The 23,097-nt window shown below is 41.8% G+C and overlaps 1 protein-coding gene across 1 annotated transcript; it reads left to right on the forward strand.

Moving 5' to 3' along the window:
- Positions 1-1,236: 1,236 nt before the first annotated feature.
- On the forward strand, positions 1,237-8,418 carry shox2 (short stature homeobox 2). Its single transcript, XM_046390249.1, has 5 exons — positions 1,237-1,825; positions 3,513-3,721; positions 6,138-6,195; positions 6,537-6,625; positions 7,480-8,418. Exons 1-5 carry the CDS (start codon positions 1,570-1,572, stop codon positions 7,771-7,773), a joined length of 906 nt encoding a protein of 301 aa, XP_046246205.1. The 5' UTR covers positions 1,237-1,569; the 3' UTR covers positions 7,774-8,418.
- Positions 8,419-23,097: the final 14,679 nt, after the last annotated feature.

Consider the following 23,097-nt stretch of genomic DNA (forward strand, 5'->3'; position numbering starts at 1 on the left):
GCAAGTGCGCCATTGTTTATTTATTTTTGCAAACATAACCGAGGCAATCATTTCGGCGGGAGAAAAAGCGAGTTGAAAACGTTAATTAGTGAGCCCAATGGCAACGCATCGCAAGAGGGCATTATAATTAAACGTTTAGCTGCTGTTTAACATTCTAATGGCTTAAAAAAAAAAAGTCCACTGAGAATAAATATTAAGCGATATAGTCTCACTAATGATGATAATTTAAAGTACATAATTGCTGATTAGAAACATAAAGAAAGCTGCGTGGCGTAGAAACATGAAATGATTTTTTTTTTCTCACAGGGTCACCAAACTTTCATGCCAGGCTCATTTCACACAAAATAATAATAAGAATTATAATAATAATAATATGATAATTTCGTTAAGCATTTTTGTTAGAATATCAAATTAGGTCTCAAATCGCCCCAGTTCTTTAATCATATGAAAACTTTATTTATTTATTTAGTTTTTCAGTGACATTTCCGTTTCAAACCAAAAGCCACCACGCTGACGCATGGAAAAACAAGGTGAAAAACTTGTGGGCAATAAAAAATAAAAAAAATCAGGCCTAAAGCCAACTGTGTCCAACTGGGGTTAAAGCCAAATAATGTTCACTTGAGCTTCCTCTAAAGCTCCGTGTTTAAGTCGTCGCTTCCCCTCCTGGCTTTTCCCAGCTGCTCCGCTTTTTCTTTTCTTTTTCCTTTACACCTCTTTTCTCACCGTGTCATCGTTGTATGACTTATTTTACCCCCAGATCACAGAGATATACTGAGGAAGGACTCCTCATCCGTGTGCTTCTCCCTCTCTCTATTTCTCTCTCCTGTCAGTTTCAGATTTTTTTTTAAGCCACACCCCTGCAGAGAGAGAGAGAGAGAGAGAGAGAGGGAGAGAGAGAGGGAGGGAGAGAGAGAGAGATCCATGACCGTCTCCCGAGTGTTTAAAAAACTAACTCAGGACAATAGCAGCGAATGAGCGCTTAATTAAATTAATTAGTCCTTCTTGTCAATCTCGGATTAATGGCCAATAGCGACCGCGCTGCTTCATGTTTTTTTTTTCTTTTTTTAAAAAAACTCCACTTCTCTCCCTCTCTCTCCCTCTCTCTCTCTCTCTCTCTCTCACCCATATCAGTGAAGGGGAAGGGGGGCTCATCCCGGCATCCTGAGGGGAGGTAATTTGCACGGATCAAGGGGGCAAGGCGCCGCAAAGTATAAATACTGTGACTTCAATAGAGGATCACCAGCAGGTTCCCAACTCCGCTACCAAAGGAGGAGGAATTGGCTGAGAAGATATATTCTTTCTATCTATATATATATATTTTTTAACCTTCTTCCTCCAGAGTTGGCAGCATCACATCTCGTATCATTTTCAAGGGGTCGACTTTAAAAACGAGCCACACCATTGATGTCTTAAGCTGTCGTCGTGGAGCAAAGGGAGAGCGTTTGTGTGTGCGAGTGTGTGAGTGTGTGAGCGAGTGTATGTGTCGTGTGTGATTTTTCTTTTTTTTTTTTCTTTTTTTTTTTTTTTACAAAAAAAAAAAAAAGAAGAAGAAGAGGAGAGAAGGCAGGGATGGAAGAGCTCACCGCTTTCGTGTCTAAGTCTTTCGATCAGAAAGTGAAGGAGAAGAAGGAAGTGATAACCTACAGGGAGGTGTTGGAGACCGGGTCGACGCGAGCAGGGAGCAGGGAGTCTTTATCCGCGGAGCCGGGGAGCCGAGAGGAGGCGGCAGCCGTCACACGGAACGTTGCGCTCTCGCCGGGAAGGGAAACGGACATGCTCGGGCCGGAAAGAACCAGGGACGCCGGGAGCCCCAAACTCATAGACGGTAGGACTGCGATAGCGTAGGTTACAGGCTGTTGTCAGCACGGATGTGTGGAGGCAGGACTTGGGAGACTCACATGGAGGAGTAATGAAGTCTAGAGAGGCTTTTATTTGTTTAGTTTTTGTTTTTTAAATTTAAAGAAAATGTGGTTTATGATTACGATCCCAATGGATCCTGCAGATTTTAAGAGCACCAAGGCTCAGTGTAAGTTACAGGATGATCGATCACTGGCTTTCTGAAAGGTATTTTTCGTTCAGGTGTTATGCACAGTCATAATCACCCTGCTCGCAGGCTTTTAACCAGGCTTGTTTCCCGTCTCGTTGTAATGAGATACTTGCAGCTTAGTAATGTCTTACTGTTGCACAGTTTAAAAGTTTAAATTCATGGATTTAATGTATCAGAAAAGGCCTGCAGCTTATAAACAACAAGGGCCTCTTGTGGCAAACTAATAATCATTCTTTGATAATTTGTCTTGCATTTCTTTTTGAACATCACGAGTTTTTTTTTAGAAGTAACATGTGGGCATTTGATTTGCCTTAACTTAAAAAAAACCAAAAAAACAAACAAGCTGCACTTTTCAGCCTTAAGACTGCAACAGTTTATCTCAGCTGGTTGCGTCAGTGAGCGTCAGTCATCTCAGGGTTGGTTCTCGTATGGAGATGTCTCGACGAAAGGAGAGCGTATCAAACAGCTGACATTCAGATCAGTGCGCTTCAAAGGTGGGAATCAAGTCCTGTCATTTCTGTGGACGCTGCGCGCTCGCGGATGTCTGTTCCGTCAGGCGTCAGAGCACATGGCGGATGGCTTCAGTTCACATCTGATGAGCTCGTGACACAAATACGAAACAAACAGCAGGTGGAAGAATTGGTTTTCGTGGATGCTCTCAATAATGTCTTCTTTATTCACACATGTAGGTCCCCAAATAACAGATTTTCCCCCGACGAAAAATAATGTGAAATTTAAAAAAAAAAATAAAAGTACCAAAAAATATATATTAAAAATTAAATGCAATATTAAAAAAAAAAATCAGATTTTAAAATGCAATTGCTTAAGTAGTTTCATGCTCTTAAACAGACCTACAGAACGATTTTATTTTAGGTTTCATTCAAAAAGGTGACAACATATGTTAAGAGTTGGGGTGGCTTGTTTAAAAATGACATGTGTTCGTCATGGGCAGCGTGCTTAAAAGCGGAACTGCGACAAGCATGTATCAGACATCCAGCAGTGGGCACGGCGTTGCATATTTATAAGCAGTTAATAATTAAAGAGCTTTATGTAGCTCTACAAAACATCCGAGGTCTGATAGCTCTGTGCTCTTTGAGGGCTGGGAGGGCCATTTCTTCCTTTCTACCTTTTATTTCACTTTGGTCTGAGCTGATAAGAATTTCTCGTCCTTTTTTTGTGAAGAGTTTTCAGTACAGCTGCAGTCACGGCTGCTTTTCAGTTCTTAAATCCGGACTCAACATTAGTTTGCATGATGTATGAATAAACCTTACGTTAAAAGTTGAATTGCACCGCTGTCGGCTGCGTGATTTCCACGAGAACAGACCATTTTTTAAAGAGTTATAAAAACACGTTAAAAGCCAAACGTATGTACGGATGGAGAGTGTGGTGGAGGTCACAGTGCAGCTCCATGATGTCTGATGTCTCTCTGTCTCTGTCTCTGTCTCTCTTCTCGTCTGCCATCCAGGCAACACGGACGTGAAGGAAAGGAAAGAGGACTCGAAGCCTATAGAGGACGAAGCACAGACTAAAATCAAACAGAGGAGAAGTCGGACTAACTTCACATTAGAGCAACTCAACGAGCTGGAGCGGCTCTTCGACGAGACCCACTACCCGGACGCCTTCATGCGGGAGGAGCTTAGCCAGCGGCTGGGACTGTCGGAGGCCCGAGTGCAGGTAGGCGGAGAAGCAGCACATCACAGCAGTAACAATAATAATAATAATAATACAGTGACATATAGGCTATATTGTCAAAAAGAAAACTCAAAGTATTATTTAATTAAAAAAAAAATAATAATTATCATTATCAATAAAAAATATTATCACAATTGTGGTGGTGTGAGTCGGCTGTCTCACTATATAACTTAAAATAACTCTACTAATAATGATAACAACAATTATAATAATAATAATAGAAGAAGAAATTAATAAAGGCTCAGACCTGCGCGTTTCTCTTTCCGTTTTCCTGGAGGGTTTAGGATTTTAATTTTAATACGTTCACGTCTATTCAAAGACTTTTGTTGTGGTAAGCTTGACGTCACTTTCATAAATACTGTTTGAGGATGATGACATTTTGTTTTTTTGTGGGGAGATTTTTTCATGCAGAAGATAAATGTGCACACATGTGTACTTGCTAGGCCTGAATTTGTGAAACGGTTCAGGGGAATCCCGTGGAGGTTTAGAAGTTTTTAGAAGCTGATCAAGACGTTTTATTTTGCCTTTTTTTTCTCTCTTTATATTTAAGAAGGATGAAATGGAGCCCCCCCCCCCTTCACTTTCTGATGGGATTATTGTTCTCTCAGCTTTGTTTTGATTATTTAATTTGTGTCACTTATCTCAATTAGGTCCTGCTTGTATCACGAGAGTCTATTTATTCTAAATTGTCCAAATCCACCGAAACAAATAAGCCTACAAATATTTGCCTTCAGTGTCGGTGTGTGTGTGTGTGTGTGTGTGTTACCATGGCCCTGTTTGTCAGAGATGCTGTCGTTTTTCATGGGGGGACAGACCATCTGCGCAGAAATCCAGTAAGGCTTCAGCCAGTCAGGGGAGTGATGGAGGGGAGGGAGGCCAGGGAGGGGGGGGGAGGCCCAGACATGTCTTGTGTAACGGGAGCCGAGGGACAATGAACATATAGACAACTGCTCTCATCTGATTTATCAAACCACCTTATAATATCTTATTCCAGGCTCTTTATCCCGTTTGCCCCGGCTCAGCTGAGCACTGAGCATTGTGTCTCCATATTAAATATGGCGGTCGTTGTGGAATATATACTTAAAAAAAAAGAAATCATAAAACAGACCCGAAAGATCCCCCATCCCAAACCTGCAGCCCCCCTGCAAAAAAAAAAAAAAAAAGTTAAACCCATCTTTTTTTTTTTTTCTTTTTTTTTGCAGGGCTCTCCCAGCCTGAACTGAAATCTCACCCAATAAGACGTATTGTGTCCCGAACAAGGAGCACAGCTCGGGGATTTGCATACATTATGTATTATTTTCTACCCAAATCAAGAGCAGCACCCTCTCTCTCTCCCTCTCTCTCTCCCTCTCTGTTAGAGCATCAGATCTTTTTTTTTTACCAGTTGCATGCAGAGACCACGCATTTATATTTTGCTTTTGTTTTCTTAAATGATGCCTCAGTCAATAAGAGCAAAACATTTGCTTTTATCGTCGCAATAAATTACACCTGCAGCGTGCACAAAAAGGGACTTCCGATTGCCATACAGTGTGGTCAATGAACGAAGCCAGCTGACAGCCTAATCAATAAGATATTTCAATCATGCTTTCGCTCGGTGTGTGTGTGTGCACCTAATGTAAGGGAGGGATTGCAGATTGACATGTTGCATTGTGGGCTAATTTAGCCCGGGCTTTGTCTACGAGATTCAAAGCAGATTAATCGTTTAATCTGTGTTTCAAGGCGTTTCTCTGAAAATGACGCTTGTCGATTTCAACAGAAGGAAAAGAGAAGTGAGCTGTCTTTGAAGCAGGTTTTGTGTGTGTGTGTGTGTGTTGTGGCGGTGATTAGACGAAACTGCGAGGCATTTAAGCGTTTCTCTGACATGGATTTTTGTGCAGATAAGGGTAATTAATTTCAGCGGTCATTTAATGAGAGTGAGATGCAAAGAGAAAGGGGGGAGATGTTCTCAGATCGCCTTGCTCTGATGTCCAAAACCCGTAATAGCACTGCTGCCATTCGATACGTGAGAGTCCCATTCAACTCTTCGGGGACACTAATCTATAGAAAGATGAAACCGACGCTGACAAGGTTATTTATTATAGTCCAACAGTCCTGCACATTTCCAACAAGGGTGTTTCTATTCTCCTAATAAGGTTTTAATACCCCCCCCTCCCTTTTATTTTTTGTTTTGCTCCATCATCTCTCCTCTCTCTGTTCCCACCCCCCACTATCTCTCACTCTCTTGTTGTAAACTAAATGTAATAATTCAAATGTGGGGGGGTTAAGCAGTATCATTAATATTGCAGTGCTCCTCGGGGATATTGTTTTTCTGCGGTTGTTGTCACTTTGAGAGGAATTACACATGGCCTCACAAGCAGCTGCCAATCAGCGGGTCTCTAATTAATTTCTGTCCCTGCAGGTTTGGTTCCAGAATAGAAGAGCCAAATGCAGAAAGCAGGAGAACCAGTTACATAAAGGTACGCTTCCACCCTGCATGCTCCCACAAACACCATAAAGGCTTATTTCTATTTTAGTCCATTCTGTTCTATTACAAGGCAACTGCACGCTCAAATGCGCGCAGCAATCCTTCATCTTTAAGCGTTATATTTGGGGTTTCATTTCCGGTTAATTAAGCCATCAAAAACAACTGTGATTTCTTTAATGACTGTGTGTGTTGGACGTCAATAAAGTTTATCAGCTTAGTGTTCCTTATTCGCTCCTGTAGTTTGCTCTTAGTGTGTGTGTGTGTGTGTGTGTGTGTGTGTGTGGTTCTGAATTTTCCCCTCTCACAATTAGGCTATCATCTGTGTTGTTGCAGGAGTCCTGATTGGAGCAGCGAATCAGTTTGAAGCTTGTCGTGTAGCGCCATATGTCAACGTGGGGGCTTTACGGATGCCATTCCAACAGGCAAGTTACTTTGAAGCGTCTAGTCTTAAAAACCAGACCAATTCCCGGACTGCTGTCTTGGCACAGGCTCTGCCCAAGTGCTATGCAGAGACTCCAGTTCCAATGTAGGGGGTAACTAAACTCTTATTACCACACTGTCAAAAAAAAAAACGGCAACACTGAGCCAACACAGCGTAGCCTGTACAACCTAATTGGAAAATTCCCTCTATTGTTTTGTGGATCGTTTATATGCCCATTTTACTGGAGCAAACAAACCCACGAGTAGGCCCAGTACTGCAGGGTGCAGCACAGAAAGCCAACCACATTAACAGGCCTGTGTGTCTTATTTTCCGTGGCGGGATTGGATTGATTTTGATCCGTTTATCTGTGCACCTGTATCAAGGTGTGCAGTAGAGTCTGCTCAGGACAACGAAATTGTGTACATAATTTATTTTGCATTTCATTCCGTTCTTCACTTTGAGCACTACTGCTGTTATTATAAGAGCGCCTGGCTTTATTATATTGTCGGTAAAGACCCACGATTCCCAAAGGCCATGAAAAGATTGAACTGAAATTAAATTTCATTATATTGATGCCCCCTACAAAATAAAAAAACTTCTGTTCGATTCACAAGAGCTGCATCCACAACAATGTCCGCAGAACAACATGCCATCCAATGGTGTCGAGATTTAACTCGGAAGTCCCGCTGAAATGATGACCTCTTTAAGCACGAGGTCACTTTGCCTCCTCACAGGAGTTAACAGCTGATTCACATCTACAAGTCACACTAGTGAAATGACCCTTCAGACAACCCACTGCAAAGTTAACGCGTGTTCTCCCCCTTCTCTCCCCCATCCGTGCGTCCCGTCCCGTAGGATAGTCATTGCAACGTGCCGCCCTTCTCCTTTCAGGTGCAGGCGCAACTGCAGCTGGACAGCGCCGTGGCCCACGCGCAGCACCACCTGCACTCTCACCTGGCAGCGCACGCGCCCTACATGATGTTCCCCGCGCCGCCGTTCGGGTTGCCGCTGGCGACGCTCGCGGCTGAGTCCGCTTCTGCCGCGTCCGTCGTGGCCGCCGCCGCTGCAGCCAAGAACACTAGCAAGAACTCCAGCATCGCCGACCTGAGACTGAAGGCCAAAAAGCACGCGGCCGCGCTGGGACTGTGACGCCAGGTAGTCGGGAGGACACGAGGCGTGCACGCACTATATACCACGTCCTAGTGACTGACAGACACTGAACATAAACGCTTAGGCTGCAAGGTGAAAAAAAAAAAAATATCCAAGGACAAAGTGAGAAAAAATTATCCAAGGACGATATTTATGTTTTTCTAAATGAAGGACGACGAGTATAACTATAAAAAAATATAGGCTATTTATGAGATAAAGAACAGACAATGAAAAAAACTGTGACTTGATAGCCTACACAGATGTGATTTCTTTTTTTTTTTTGACGTCAAAAAAAGTGGCGGATGGGATGGATGATAGCGAGGCTACGCAGGGTCCTTCTCTGCAGCCACCGGGCTGGAGAGGGCGGCTGGACACCCTGAGGAGGAGGAGGAGGAGGAGGAAGATGCAGCTGGGACGGTCGATACTTTGTCAAACAAGGCGAACCATTCTGCAGTTGTTTCGTTCCGTTTTAATATTATATTATTATTGTTCTGTTTTCATTTTGAACCTATATTAGAGGCTGGCCTCGTTTTGAAACACTCAATCTCTGTGAAAGGACAGAGCGGGAATTATTTGCCAAAAAAAAAACAAAAACAAAAACAGATACAAAAAAAAGAAAAAAGGACAGTATTCGAAGTGTTTGTCCCTCTTCTGTTCTTGTTCTAAAATTCAAATTGCCTAAACAGTGTTTGCATGAGTTTGTCTTCACGGGATGACGTGACGTGAGCAACCCCCACCCCATCACCCCCCCCCCTCACCCCCGTCCCCCACCTCCCCCCTTCCTCCTCTCCTGTCCTCTCTCCTTCTCCTTCTTTTTTCCTCCCCATCTCTGAGGAAAGGCCAACTCTCACTCGAACGTTTGGCCTGTTTGACCTTGTTTGGACCTCCTCTGGTAAAGGCGAAACACTACAGGCGACACACCACAAATGTGAGATTATAATATATGGGTAGGCTATGCTGAACTTTGTTTGTTTTATTTTTTATTTTTTATCAGGATAACCAGATATAGTGTCCATTAAGGTGGTGGTTTGTCCCCCTTTTTTTGAAAGGAGAGCAATTATGTGGTGAATGGCATCTTCAACACAGACAGCAAACGAACAAATGACAGAAAACAGGAGGACTGTATGCGAACCGGTACGGGCACGTGTAAAATATGTTTATACACAAGAAACATGCATTATTTTTTATTATTTAGTGGCTTTATGAATGCCTTGTGGGGACTTTGTTCATTTTGTATTTTACTTTATTTCAGTGTATTAAAAAAAAAAAAATCATGTGCTTTCTGTATGTAATTTTGATGTTTTTATAACAGTGGACGTGAACTTACCTGAGGCACGGGGTTTCTAAAAAAAAAAAAAAAAGAAAAAAAAAAGAAAAAGAAAAGAAAATGGTGGGGGGGGGGAGAACAAGAGGAATATTCATGAAATTGTTTTACTTTTTTCCATCACATGTGAAACGTGAATTCACCTAAACAAAATGTTTTGTTTATTTTTTTCGTTCCTACAATAAATTAACTCAAGTTTCTTTAATGAGTTGAAATTATTTTTACATTCTTAATTGGCCTTCATCAGCTAAATTATTATTATTATTATTATTACTACTGTCATTGCTGGTGAAACTGTGAGGGCAGCAGACTTTCAGCCTCTCATGCCTGGAGCTGTGGGCCTCGGTGCAGGTCTTTTGACAGCGTCCCAGTTGTGACAGGCCCGTTTAGTCAGGAACATGGGTGTTTGTTGCTGCTCCCCTGCCAAAGCCATGCATTATTCATAATTTGGTTATGGAGCGTTTGGAGAGGAGGGCTGATGATTTCCAGTACAAGCTGGAAGAAACGGGCAGATAAAAGATAAAGAGACAAGGGGCCCATTCAGTGACTCAAAGAGAAAGTTTTACAGCTGTGAAACACTTGAAATCCACACATTTATGTGTTTCATAACTGGCTTCTCATTTAGATTTGGAAACTGCTGCTTTATTCATGCGATAATCAAACGATGTAACCCCAACGGCCTAAATGATTATATGAAACAAAGATGCATTTTTAATTTAATTATTGCCAGCTTTTTGTTTTGCACTCAGCGGCATAAACAGACTACCTACACACACACACACACACCATCAACATTTAAGATATTGTCAGAAAAGCACATTTTGTTTTACATAAACTAATATAGGCTAATGGTATTCGATGTAGTTCCAGCCGTGAATCCCCATGTTCCGCCTTGAACCTGGCCTCCTGCCCACCTCTGCTGCATGAAAACGCTGCCGGTTTACGTGTCGTGACCTTAAGTTTAGCATTATGCGTGAAAAATACACGAGCTCTCACAATAAAACAAAGCCAATGTCGTTGTAAAAAACATAAGATTAATAATGATAATTTATTAACGCCTGCCTCACTTGACTTACAAATTTGCCTGATTCATTTCCTGACATCTTAACCGCCTCTTATTGAACATTTAATAAACACCTGACACGGGAGCCTATAATTAGGCTTCAGGAATCCAGATCGCGTTACCCTTCCGATATTTCCACACAAAACAAAATGTCTTTAGCTATTAATTAATACTGATCTCACAGAGTCTGCACTACAGTCTGGAGTGTTTGTGTATCTCGCCGTTTGGGGCAGGATTTAGACGCCAAAACTATTGAATTATTGATTGTGAGCCTCGCCAGTAATGGAGGAGACGGAACTGGGAAACTGCTGAGCCGGGAGCGTGCGCTGCTGCCCCCGCCATGGAGCAGAAACACCGGGGCCGGGGGGGCGCCTGTCCCGGGACGCTGTTTTCACTCTCACTGACCACAGAGGGTGGTCAGGTTCATCATAGTGGTCGTGTCACATTCATTACGTTGTTAAAACATTATTTACTTCGTGTACAGTTATGCCATGATAACAGGGCTGGGTCTAAGGCATCTAATTTTGATCTTCCACTGGAATGGAAATAATAAATAAATCATAGTAATATGAGATTAAAACTGCCATAAACTACAAGTGTCACTATTACTCAGCACACCACGAGGATGTTCATGTATAGTTTAAATGAAAACAACAGTTTTATTAAGGGATAATTCGTTTCCAGTAATATTCAGCATGGCCTGAAGGACTTTATCTGCCTTGATGGAGTACTTTTAGCTGCTTTAGAGCAGATTTTTAAACATTTTAGTCTCCTTCACGACTGCAATCCAAATTCTTGATTCCTGTGTGAACTGTGAGGCTGCCTTTGCGGACTGGACCGGCCTGCTCTATCAGCATGTCCTGAGGTGTAGCTGTGGAGCGTGGGGGCCTCCGCCCTGAGGGGCCCAGGAGACAATGAGACGGGGACACACAAGTGTTCTCCTGATTAGACATGGAGACGACCAGTGCTCTCACTCTCCTCTCAACACACTCTTAAGACACACACACACACACCCACGCAGCCAGCCGGGAGCCAGCCATGCAGGCTCGTTCTGGCTTCTTCTTGCTGTCTTGCTGCCTGGTCTCTCCCTCCCTCCTCAACCTATATGCACTCTCTTTCTATTGTGATGGATAATTGTACACTGTGCTGGAAGAGTCAAGAGTGGCCAGCTCTATTCAAGTTCATCAAGTGAATGAAAACAACACCGGGCATGTATAAACCCAAGTGCATGTAAGCAAACACACACACACACACACACACAGATCATCACAGCCTGGTGAGTCACAACAGCACTCCACACCATGGAATCCTTCATATCAACTGGTGCTGTCTTGTTTCTATATTTACCTCAGTACAACCCCTGAGACAAACACACTTCTCTCTCATTTCCCACACTTGGCCCTTTATCAAATCATGGCATGTTAAACAGTCATACAGAGCAGTTTTTACTGTCAGTGGAGGCTTCTTTTTTCATTATTATTATTTTGCAAGTGAAGGGCTGTGGCTAAATCCGATCGTGTATACCGTTTGTATCCGTTCTTGTGCGTGTATGCATTTATGTGAGAAAGTATGCGAAAGCGAGAGAGGGAGAGCTCCCTCGCTCTTCTTTTCTCTCTGAGGGTTTGCCTTTGTTACATGTTAGGAGTGCTCAAAAAGCAGGGCGCACACAGCCCTGCACCAAAGACAACAGCCATCAGGAGCAACGGCAGATAAAAGACCAACTTCAAAGACATCAAATGGAGCGAAAGTGAAAAAGAAACCTGCTGAAAACTCCCTCCAATAGCACTCAGGCCGGCAATTAGAACGCCATATCTCTGGCCGTTATCGCATGTGTGCACTGTATAGACATGGGTGGCTTACCGCAGCACTCGGTGTGGGTTGCAGTCAGCGGAGAATTACGCCGTTCATACAGCTCGACTTTAACGCTGTATTTAATTTCACTGTAGGATGAAAAGTGGGTGTTCACACGGATTTGACCCCTGCTATGACCAGGGAGGCTTAGCCATAGTGATTACAGACACAGAAAAACAGTCTCTATCTCCAGCTCCTTCTATTCAGCAACTAAGTAGAGCAAAACAAAACAGAGGTCAGAACAAAACAAGAAGTCTAATTGTTTCACGGTTTCCTGTTTAGGTGCCCCAGGGCAATCTACACATTTTTATGTACTGGGTGCATTTTATTTGTTATTAATTCATTTCCAGTTGCAGCTGGTTTGCAGATTAGGGAGATAACATAATGTATAACTCCCTGCTCTGGGAAGAAGACATAACAAGGGTGTATGTGTTGAGACCTGTGGGCACTGGTAGCTCTGAGGGGATTTTATTGTTTCCATCGAAGAAAGGTGACATTTGGTGTATTGTGGAAGCACTGGGGGAGGTGGGGGGGAGAGGTGGGTTTGTGTGCATTTTTGTGTGCAGGGGTTTATGTGTGCATTGTGGTCTTGGAGAAAAAGGGAACAAAATGAAATGCTAGGACACAGAGAGAGAGAGAGAGAGAGTGATGAAGGGCACACAGTAAATGTTAAACATTAGGCTCATGCCGCTCTGTATTTACAAGCTGGTAAGATCCAATCATGTGTGTGTGTGAGTATAATCGAGTACTTGCTTTTCAATCATAAGATGTTTGTACACAGACTCTTAAATTACAAAAAGCCTCTTGGAAACACAGGCCCAGCTCGTCTCGTATTGATTGTATTCACGCTGTCTGAAGTTTACAAAATGTCATTTTAAAATGTCATGATATGACAAAAAAGCCGACAAATCACCCAATATTTGTATCAGGATGCTCAAGTGTCTTTTTAATGTGGCTAAATCCAGGGAGGTCCAGGATCATTCATTCTGGGGTTAAACGCTTTTTCAACATTCTGTCCAGGGAACCATTTATGACCATTTATATATCTGTCAACCACATTCGAAGGCTCTCTGAACTGGTGACAGACGAGCGTGGTCAAGGCAAAGTTTAGATGCGATGGAAAATAGCCCCTGGTTTTCAGTCTAAGCATCAATCACCTGTGTACCGTAAATGTTATACTCGTAAAGCTGCTGGTTGTTTTCAAAGAGCCATAGCAGTGTAAAAATCAATGCATCTTACTGATGTTAGAAAACATACAACTCTGTGATGGATACACTGGTTGCAATTTACTTAAAGTTTTTCATTTGGTAGTTGCTTGCAAAGACATTGTTACTTTATGAGAAATGCATTGTTATTTTGTCAGCATGTGAGCTGAGGAATGTGTAAACATCAACAAAAGGTTTCATTTATTATATGAAAATGCCTTGAACTACTGACAAACGTGTCAACGGGTAAAGTTTATTATGGAGAGCATCCAAAGAAACTGCAAAAGTGTCATATTTATCACGATGTAAAGTTGGTTATTTATGTCAAAACCCTCACAGTTTGGACTCATTCAATATGCAAACTATTCTGTATCCATCTGTTCAACTTAGTTTGAGATATACAGCACAGGCAAAGCATTTCTTAAAGATCAGACGACAGAACTCTGTTTTTGGCTGTTCTCATCAAGCACATTTATTATGCTGCCCGAAACCACTTATTGCTGTATAAAGACGGAGAAGTACAAAGACAAGTCTGTCAAAAGAAGAAGAAAAAAAAAAGGACTGGCTGCACATCATCCCCTTGTTTCCTGTCAGCTCTCTCCTGTCACTCTTTAGTAAAGACAAAACATCTGCTTCTCGACTATATAAATCAACAGTCCAAATACTTAAAAAAAAAAAAAAAAAAATACTGTTAGATTAAAGCCTTCATCCCAGTTCACACAGATCATTTAATTTCCACTTTTATAGAAGAGTTTGTTTTGGTTTTTTTTACAGTGACACATGAGGTTGTAGCAACCGATGTTACACTGGACTGGATCATTATGCAGTCGCCTAGTGAATGTATCCTTTAACTCATTATTAAAGCGTCATCCATGAAAATTAAAGTTTACCTATCTTAAGTACCCTCCTGTATATTAATAAGTCTTTAGGGCAGTCGAATAGAGGAGCAAGAGGTCAAGTGCTTGAGAAGTAATAGAATTTTAAAGCAGGAAAGTTCAATCCAGGGCATCTTATTCAGATGTTTTCATTGATCCTGCCACTTGCGTCCCCTTATTGATACGGCAGTATTGACGGCTGCATTTCTATGGTAATTTACTCCTCAGGCAAGTGCATGTAAGTCGCTGGGCCCGGACTGGAAGATAAACACATATGAGAACCACATACAAGCACACACGTACAGATGCCTTATTATAGGCTAATAGGATGAGCTTGAGAGGAGGTAATGTATAATGGTAGGAGGCCATGTCAAGTTCAGCTGGGAAGAGTGGGTCGTATATGTGTGTGTGTGTGTGTTTGGGTGAGTCACCGGTGGGAAGAATGCATCTCGTTTCAATGCAGGTTAATGTAAATTGATGTCACAAGCCCAGAGAAGGGCAGACAAAACGCTAAGAGCTGACTGAGCCGCATTATGAGGGCCAAGGAGGCATCGGAGGAGGCAGGACCCCGTACTGGTGCGACGTTCTATTGGATTACAGTGTTGGCTCAACAATCTGCCAACGTCTAATTAAATAGGCCTGCATTAGCTTCCTCCACAGCGGGAGGTGTGAGAGAAGGACACTATCTCATTCTGAAATGGGATGTAAAAATAGATCTTGCAACTTGGCCCTCACTCGCTCTGCCTCCCCCCCCCTCCCCTTCCCTCCCTCCTGTGATATCGCTACTTCGCAGTGTGTGACAGACGCTCTCTGTCTCTTTGAGTTTCTCACACTCTTGTTTCGCCATACGCTTTAGACTGCTCTCTTCTGGATTTAAACTAAACAAAGCGACTGCTAGAATTTGTCAGCATAGCTGTTGGTATTACACATTTAATGAGTGACAGTTCATCGATGGCTAGAGCCTGAACAGCAGACACTGGAAGAATGAGTGGGAAACTGGGTTTTTATTTATTTTTAATTTTTTTTGAGAGCAAATCTTTAAAAGTTTAACACCAAAAACACTGGGTTGCACTGTGCACCAGCAAGCAAAACTTTTTCTCCCATTTTTTTGCATTGACAAAAAAAAAAAAAGAAAGAAAGAAAAAGAAACTCAAGGAAGTGACACGTATGGATGCTGCACGCATCCTAAAATAGCTGGATGTGTTATCGAAAGGAAGGAAGCAAGCTGATTGGAAACAACTGTATCTCTCAGCCAGCAGCTATATAAATTGTAATCTGAATCCTTTGACTAACTGACACTGAATTTGGACTTCAGTGGACTAAACTGTGTGTGTGAGTGTGTGTGTGATAAACAGAAGAGTAAGTTGGAGAAGGTAGACAGACGTGCCAAAGACACGAGTGTGCCAAAGAGGAAGCACTTTGTTGAGCTAAAGCATGTTTGAGAGACTGCCTCTTATCTTAATGATGACAGGGACCCTTTTAAAGGGTCACATGTAACGCACTGTGTGCTGCAAGTGCTTTTGTAGGACCACCTAAGAGACGCTGGGGACGGGAGTTGGTCTACTTTGCCAGCAGCGTCTTGCTTCTTGCACAAAACACTGCAACCCAAAACGTGATGTAGACTTGTGGATCTAAAAGGCTTCATGGCAACAACTTCTACAAGTCATTAAAAAAAAAAGCCTACACCATGGTTTTCTTAGGATGTAATACCTTAAAGGAATAGTTCAACATTTAAACAAACACTCTTAATTGCTTTCCCGATAGAAAGTTGCCTGAGAAGATGGATACCACTATTATCTGTACAGCTGTAGACATAAGCTGGTTAGCTTAGCTTAGCACAAAGACTAGAATCAGGGGAACCAGATAGCCTGGTTCCGTCCAAACATAATAAAACCCACCTACAAACACCTCCACTGTTAAGTTCACTACTTAACAGGCTGTAGCTCCTTAGGTCAAACCATACACAAAACAACAGTTCAGTGGACTATTTATTGGCTCTGGACAGTTCCAGGTAACTGGCATTTTAATTTTTTATACTTCGGTTTTTATATGTGTTAAACAATCAAAATATAACATGTTCATTTATGAGCTTTAGAGGTGCTGGTAGGTATATTTTGATGCCAACTAGCAGTCCCCTCCTGATTCCAATTAATCTTTATGCTTAGCTAAGCTATCAGACTTCTAGCTATCTTAAAATATGGATCTTTTAATTGAACACTCTAACAGAAAGTGATCAAGCCTGTTTCAAACTGCAGCTTTAAGAATTACTTCCATAGCCCTAGCTTACATTGTTGTGAACGCTGAGGAAATTTAAAAAAAACAACTTTATCCTACAAATTTTCCACATCATTGAGCTATATGACTTTTCTATTGCTTTCATGAGGTTATAACTTCTATAGTAACAACATGAAATCATCCTGAAAGCAGTTTTCCATCAAGAAGTGAGTCATTTTAGTGATAAACACTGCAAGGGTAATTTGCACTAGAATATACCCTTTGCAGCTGTAAAAAGGAAACAAAACTAAGTATTTCAGCAATATAGAATATTGCATAAAGGAATTTTTGCAGCCACGGCCTCCGTCTCTTTCTGTAACAAACAAAGTGAGTTTTCTTCTTAAGCCGGAAATCATTTCATGACGACACAGTTAGTGGGTCCATAACTTGGATAGATGCACAGCTGTCTCCGAGCTCTTAGGGACTAATACCAGTACTAATAAACAATATTACATGTTATTGCTCCATATGTGGTGGGAGGTTATAAGGGAAAAACTTGAGCAGTATAATACTGTGGGCCCGCAGATCACAGTACATACAGACCTGTACCACTGCTAATAAAAACATCACTGGAATCTTTTTGTGGTAACTTGGTTTGAGACTTGTTTTACATGTCATATGAGCAAAACTGCAAATTCAAAATGACAAAGATTATATTGCAACAGTTTTTTCAGTTGAGTCTTGCATGCACATAAAAAAAACCCACGAATGCACTTATTACGCTTTTTCAGTAACATTCAGCATTTTTCACTCATACCAGCATTCACAAGGTGTAATTGTGAGCCGTGTGCTGCTGCTAACGTCAACACTTCTTCATATTAGTCACATTTGTTTACTTTATTCCCTAAAAGCCATTTTTCTTTTGTGAGCGCTTTGGATAAATATAGCGCTGCCTCACCCTCGGAGAAGTTTTAGAATCTCATGATGGAGCAAATGCAGTGTATCTTTATAATATTTCCTTTGGGTGATATTTACAATCCCAACACTCATATCGCAGTGATTCTCCCTAAATACTATTAGGAATAATTTGAGGAAACAGCAACATGCTGGAGTAACTGAACTTCTCATAACTGCTCACTCAATTGGCTCTATGACCAAAATAAAAAATGAAAACCTGAGTTGAGAGCCCACAGACCACAGAGAGACAGTGTAGTGTGGTCTGGAGGGGGAGTGTGGACACAGAAGAGATCCGAGCACTGTAAAAACACATCCCTCCGGCACCATTATATAAGCATACATATGGGACAGTAAAAATGGAAGACGACACTTTAAATGAGATTATTATAAAATGCAATACTCCTGGAATGATCCCTTATTAAATTAGGCCCTATGATCCAAGATGAATTTCCTGCTTCCCTAATCCATCAAGAGGGGAATATTAAAAGATAGGCCTCAACTGGCATTAGAAGCTCACTCCGTCTTGACTTTCATTATTCTGCATTAGGGTGCTGCTGGGGGAGAGCCTCTTAATGAGAATTACAATGATTCACTGGCCCCGGCCCCACTTCTGACAAGTCAAATATTAACTCCTCAGTCACAGCTGTCGAAATTAAAATACTTTGTAGCCGCGGACGTGCTAAATTAAATTGGCCTTTTATGTTCCTTACATGGCTGACCCCCGTGGGGCTCCGCCGCCTCAGTCGCCACTGAGACGGAGCAAGAGGAAGAGACAGAGCGCACGCACACAGTAGGCCGCGCATGCACACACAGGCAGGCGCACACGAAAACAAACATTTCGGTCCCCTGTGTGTCATTCTGTCATCTTCTCTCACTATCGCTCCATTCCTCCCCCTTTTCCCTCATTCTGTGTTTCTCACCAGAGGCTGTTTCCTTGGCAGACATCTTCTCTGTGCTCTTTGTTTGATAGCCAGTGTCAGCTACTGTCGACTACTGTCTGTGCTTCGCTGCAGTCTGTGTCTCTCTCTTTCTCTCTCTCTCTCTCTCTCTCTCTCTCTCTATCTATCTGCAGGGCCACAGACACTCATAAAGGCTCCTCACCTGTTGCTTGCCCTTCATGTTTAACAGCCAAATAGATTAACATAACAGAGCAGCCTTTTCAAAGAGCAGGGGAACTTTGTTCTAATGCGATTAAGGCTGAGTATGCAGACAACAAATCAAATTTATATTGACCTTTAAAAGTTTTATTTCACTTAATTTGCACTCACTTAAGCAGCGGGCTGCAGCTTACAGACCCGCACTTCACTCTGCCTTCCAAATTCCTCTGTGTGTGCACCAACGCATCCTGGGCGGTTCCTCCGCCCGCTCGCTCGCTAGCTCGCTCACTCTGGCCCCAAGGTCATGTGCACTGACGGTGAGAGTGGGGAGGTTTTCTGACTTTTGCCTACCTCTTTCCCCAGCAGCATTTCTGCTCTGCTCACATTGCCAGCAGAGCTCTGAATCTTTCTCCCGCTCCGTTTGAGCTCCTTACAAACAAACGATCGATTTCACAGGGAGAGAGAGAGAGAAAGGAAGGGAGGAGGGAGAGGGAAAATATAACTGCCAGTGACCCTGCAGTCTGCAAATGTTACTCTTGAAATCGCTGGATTAAAAAAAATAAATAAATAAATAAAATAAAATAAAATAAAAAAAAACACACATACATGCCCCGGGACATGTCACCTCTCCCCTTTCAAAAGTCAACCGAATGAATAAAGAAATGCATGGAGCTGATAAAGAAAACAAAAAAACGACCAAATGGAAGAGAGTGGAGGATTAATTCAGTGGGCAGATGGGTCTTGGTGTCAATTTGAGCTATTCTGATCCGCTGAATTGAAACCAGAGCTTCAACCAAGCCCCAAACAAGTCACCTTTGACCCCCCATGACAGACATAATACTGATACTCTATATTCATTCACTTCCTCTGCACGCTTTATTTTGACTAAAACCACTTTTCCTTTTACTGCTCTGGCCTTACTTTAAAACTCTGCACCTTAGGTCAAATGATTAGCATAAGGCAGTATACAATGGACTGTAATAGACAGCTTGCCCACTGCTGGCTATAAGGTACAGCGGTTCTATGGTGGTGCTCACTTTGTAACACTTTAAATAACTTTTAACTTGTAAATTAAAAGTATCAATGCATTGTTGACCCAGGGTTACCATTAAGGTTATTAATTACCACCCAGAAAGTAATTACTTTTTGTTTCTTTTAGCATTGAGTTTCTTGGTGCCTTTGGGAAAATGTATCCCCCATTATGTAAGCTATTAGAATTAAAAAACTGCCCTGACCTTAAGATTGAATATCGAACATTTTCATGGTTCTCATTATCTAGTTATAATTAGCTTCAAATACTAGTAGTATTCACACATTGAGAACAAAAGCAAGCAGAGTGTTGTATAAAAATCCCCCAAATCAATGTTTCCTGAAGGGATGTGCATAAATGGCTCAATTAATGTGCTTAGAGGTTTCAGTGGGGAGTGATTTAGATGACACCCCTGCAGTGGACCATCAGTCACTCTTTTAGAGTTAAATAAACCATGTGAAGGACTGTTATCCTTACTGGCTTAAGCCCCCATTAATCAGTCCACTTCACCTGTCAATACAGCCACTGGCTTCCAATCAAACAACCATTACAGCAGAGATCCCAATAAAGGAGATCTTTGTTTCTTATTGAGTTAATCACCCAGCATACACACACCGCTCTCATCAGACCGGCGCTGGCAGTGTATATTCCTCTCCTCATGCGTGGAGGAGTGCAGGGGTCAGGCTCAACACACACCGTGACTTGCAATGTGGAGGAGGCGTAGGAAGAAATGATATTATGAAATCGTTTTGCAATTACAACCGTGCGGAGACAGATCATTGTTTGAGATTGCCCTTTGAAGGTGTACCATTGATCTATGCAAATTGATAGCCAGCGAAAGTAATACCTGCTCACTGTGAGTGTCATTATCTCTAAAGTTATGAGTTACGCTAACAGCGTGATAGGAGCAAATGAGGCAGAGGTGAAGAAGGATTGGGCCAGAGTGATGTGATGGACTGATGTGTCATCGGCAGTCTGAGCTGGAGGATATAGCTCTGAGCAGGTGGGAGTGAACCACTCTGTGACAGCCCTTTTCAAAATGACAAAATCCATCGTTCGGTATTGATCAGTTATTCTTCTGTCTTTCAGACCCTCCCTTCCTCTTTTCATTCTTCCGCCACACCCCTCCTTCCCACCCCAGCGGTTCCCTATTGATCCTCACTGGTGATTGGTTGAGTAGTAATTTGAGATGGACATTGACGGATGAGTGCAAACTGTTTTTCTTTCGCTCTCTTCCTCTCCTCTCCAGGGTGATGAAGTCATAATGCTAGTGACAGAGCCAGACAGGGACCAATTGCAATGGAGTGCTGGCCTGAGTAACCTTTAGAGCCAGCGTGGGACGTCTCCTGGACTGTCGCACATGCCCCCTGGGTGATCCGTGGTCACAGGATTCATAAATGCTCCCATAAAGGCAGCCAGAGTGGACTGAATGGATGGAGAGAAGAGAGGCTGTACATTAGCTGAAAAGTAGAGGATATCTAGCAGAGGTAAAACAGGATAAATCATCTTGTAAAATGTAAGACTATTGTTTTAACAACTATATCACTGTATATGTGCATGTCACAGCTGTATGGAGATTCATAGTGAGTTTCAGCTCAATTTTTTTGAAGCCTAGCTCGCGTTTTTTTTTGTCTTTGCTCACTTTCACTGTGCTCATAGCAGAAATCAATTGCACTAGACAGAGTTTTTAGCAAAGCTCCAAAAACCCACTAATAGATAGATAGATAGATAGATAGATGGATGGATACTTTATTGATCCCGTGGGAAATTCATACCTGCCGTGCATCAAACAACAGACCCAAACAGTTAGCGACTAGCTGGTAAACATTTAGCAGCTAAAAGATCCTGATATTTCCATTAGCAGCTGGTAGAGACCAAAAACTGAGCTAAAAGTCCACCTGGTATTACCTTTACCAGGAAACCAGACACACCAATTTAAATGACTGAGAATGATGTTAGAAGCTGCTGTTTGTGTAAATAAGCAACTATTTGCTCACAGGTTTGTCAATTTAAAAAGCGATCTTTTCAAATGAGTAAAGATCCCTGCTTGCTCAGGATCAGTTCCTCTTTGTCCTCCACTTATGCAATATTTCCACCAAATGCATGTAAACTGTGCTGAGTTGTGTCACCGTCATATGGAAGTCCACGTCCTTGTTTACACTTTTATTTCAGTCTGCAGCAGTAAACTCTGCTGTGTTTGAGCTTGTAGCTTGTGTCAATGCTAAGCTAAAACTATTTGTTTCTGAAAAAAAGTGAGTTAAACTAGTCATGCTGCTACTTATACCGCTCCTGCTAGTAACAGGATGCAGTTTCCTGCACTACACTCCCATTTACCACCCTGATCTCCTCACCTCCTTACTTGTTGCCTTGTTACATAAAAAGCACACTACCTCCTACATTGGCACTGAATGTTGGCATTGGCACCAAACAAACTCAAGACAATGGGATGTTTTGACCCAGTGGTAGTGTTATTTATATATATATATATATATATATATATATATTACTGTTGGGTCATTTACCCAAAATAAAAAGCCCAGTTGCAAACTATCAACTGCAATTCTTTTAAATGTGCATTTATTTATTATGTAATGTGTTTGCCTTGCAGTTTTGAATGCCACGTGTGCATTGGTTTTTATAACTAACAACACATTTGTGACAGTGTTGTGATAAAACTGGGTCAAAATAACCATATTTTATTTCAGTAAATAACTCAGTAAATACTGCATCAGTGTTACATCAATGTTTTTTTGTGAGTGCAGCTTAAACACACAGTGTAATACAACAAACATGTGATAAAAGTTACCACCATGAAGTGTTGAGACATTTATTAACCTTTTGGTCATTTGGAAACCTGTCCTGCCTCATGTCCTAACTGTCAAGTAGGGACCATTGACTACAGCAAGACTGGGAGGCTCCCAAGAAAAGAAATATAAGAACAAGAGACACATGCCTCCATATATCAGACTTCTGAGAGAGATCTTGACCAGCTCTCCTCCTCCTCTTGAAAAAGAAGGATAATTCTTCAGCCCATGTGGTAAATAACAAGCCAATCAGGAACAAGCGCACAGACAGAGAATCATGCCAGAAGCAAGACATCAGAGCAGTGAAGATGCTGACATGCAGGAATAACTTTGAGAAATGACAAAAATCAAGAGGATAATAAGATAAAGAAAAATAAAAGATGAAGCCATCACTATCTGCCCACAAGAGAACACACTTTTTTTTAAAAAAAACAAACTTGAAGCCAATTTTAGTTTCATAATCCTAAACTGTTTATTGCAATATGTGAATAAAATAAGTCACCAAAATGCTTTACATGTGCCATTTGAACCGATTTCTGCAAGTGGCGTGTCTTAAAATGGCCTTCTCTGTCTGTGATTACAGCCAGACGACACATTTTAACAGCATCCCTGTCTCTGTAATTGCATGCATATTGGATTTTAATAACGGTGTAGAATATTATCAGACAGTGAACACGCTGATAACGAGCCTGGTGCTTTGACTGTTTGACAACTCAATCTTTCACTGCCATTTACTCTGCCTAATGCCATTACACACACACACACAGACACACACACACCCATACAGAGACAGAAGAAAAAGAAGCGATAGCTACATTTAGAAAATAAATCATTGTTTGACTGCATGTTATACCCTCTTTTTCTTTTTCTCCCTAATTTTTCAACAGTCTTTTTGTTTCATTCA

The sequence above is a fragment of the Scatophagus argus genome, chromosome 5, assembly GCF_020382885.2.
Source record: "Scatophagus argus isolate fScaArg1 chromosome 5, fScaArg1.pri, whole genome shotgun sequence".
NCBI classification, from domain to species: Eukaryota; Metazoa; Chordata; class Actinopteri; family Scatophagidae; genus Scatophagus; species Scatophagus argus.

Coding starts and splice junctions, on each gene's coding strand:
- shox2 (XM_046390249.1), top strand. CDS start 1,570: ATGGAAGAGCTCACCGCTTTCGTGTCTAAGTCTTTCGATCAGAAAGTG. Junction 1,826..3,512: donor GAGCCCCAAACTCATAGACG/GTAGGACTGCGA, acceptor TCTGCCATCCAG/GCAACACGGACGTGAAGGAA. Junction 6,626..7,479: donor TACGGATGCCATTCCAACAG/GCAAGTTACTTT, acceptor CCCGTCCCGTAG/GATAGTCATTGCAACGTGCC.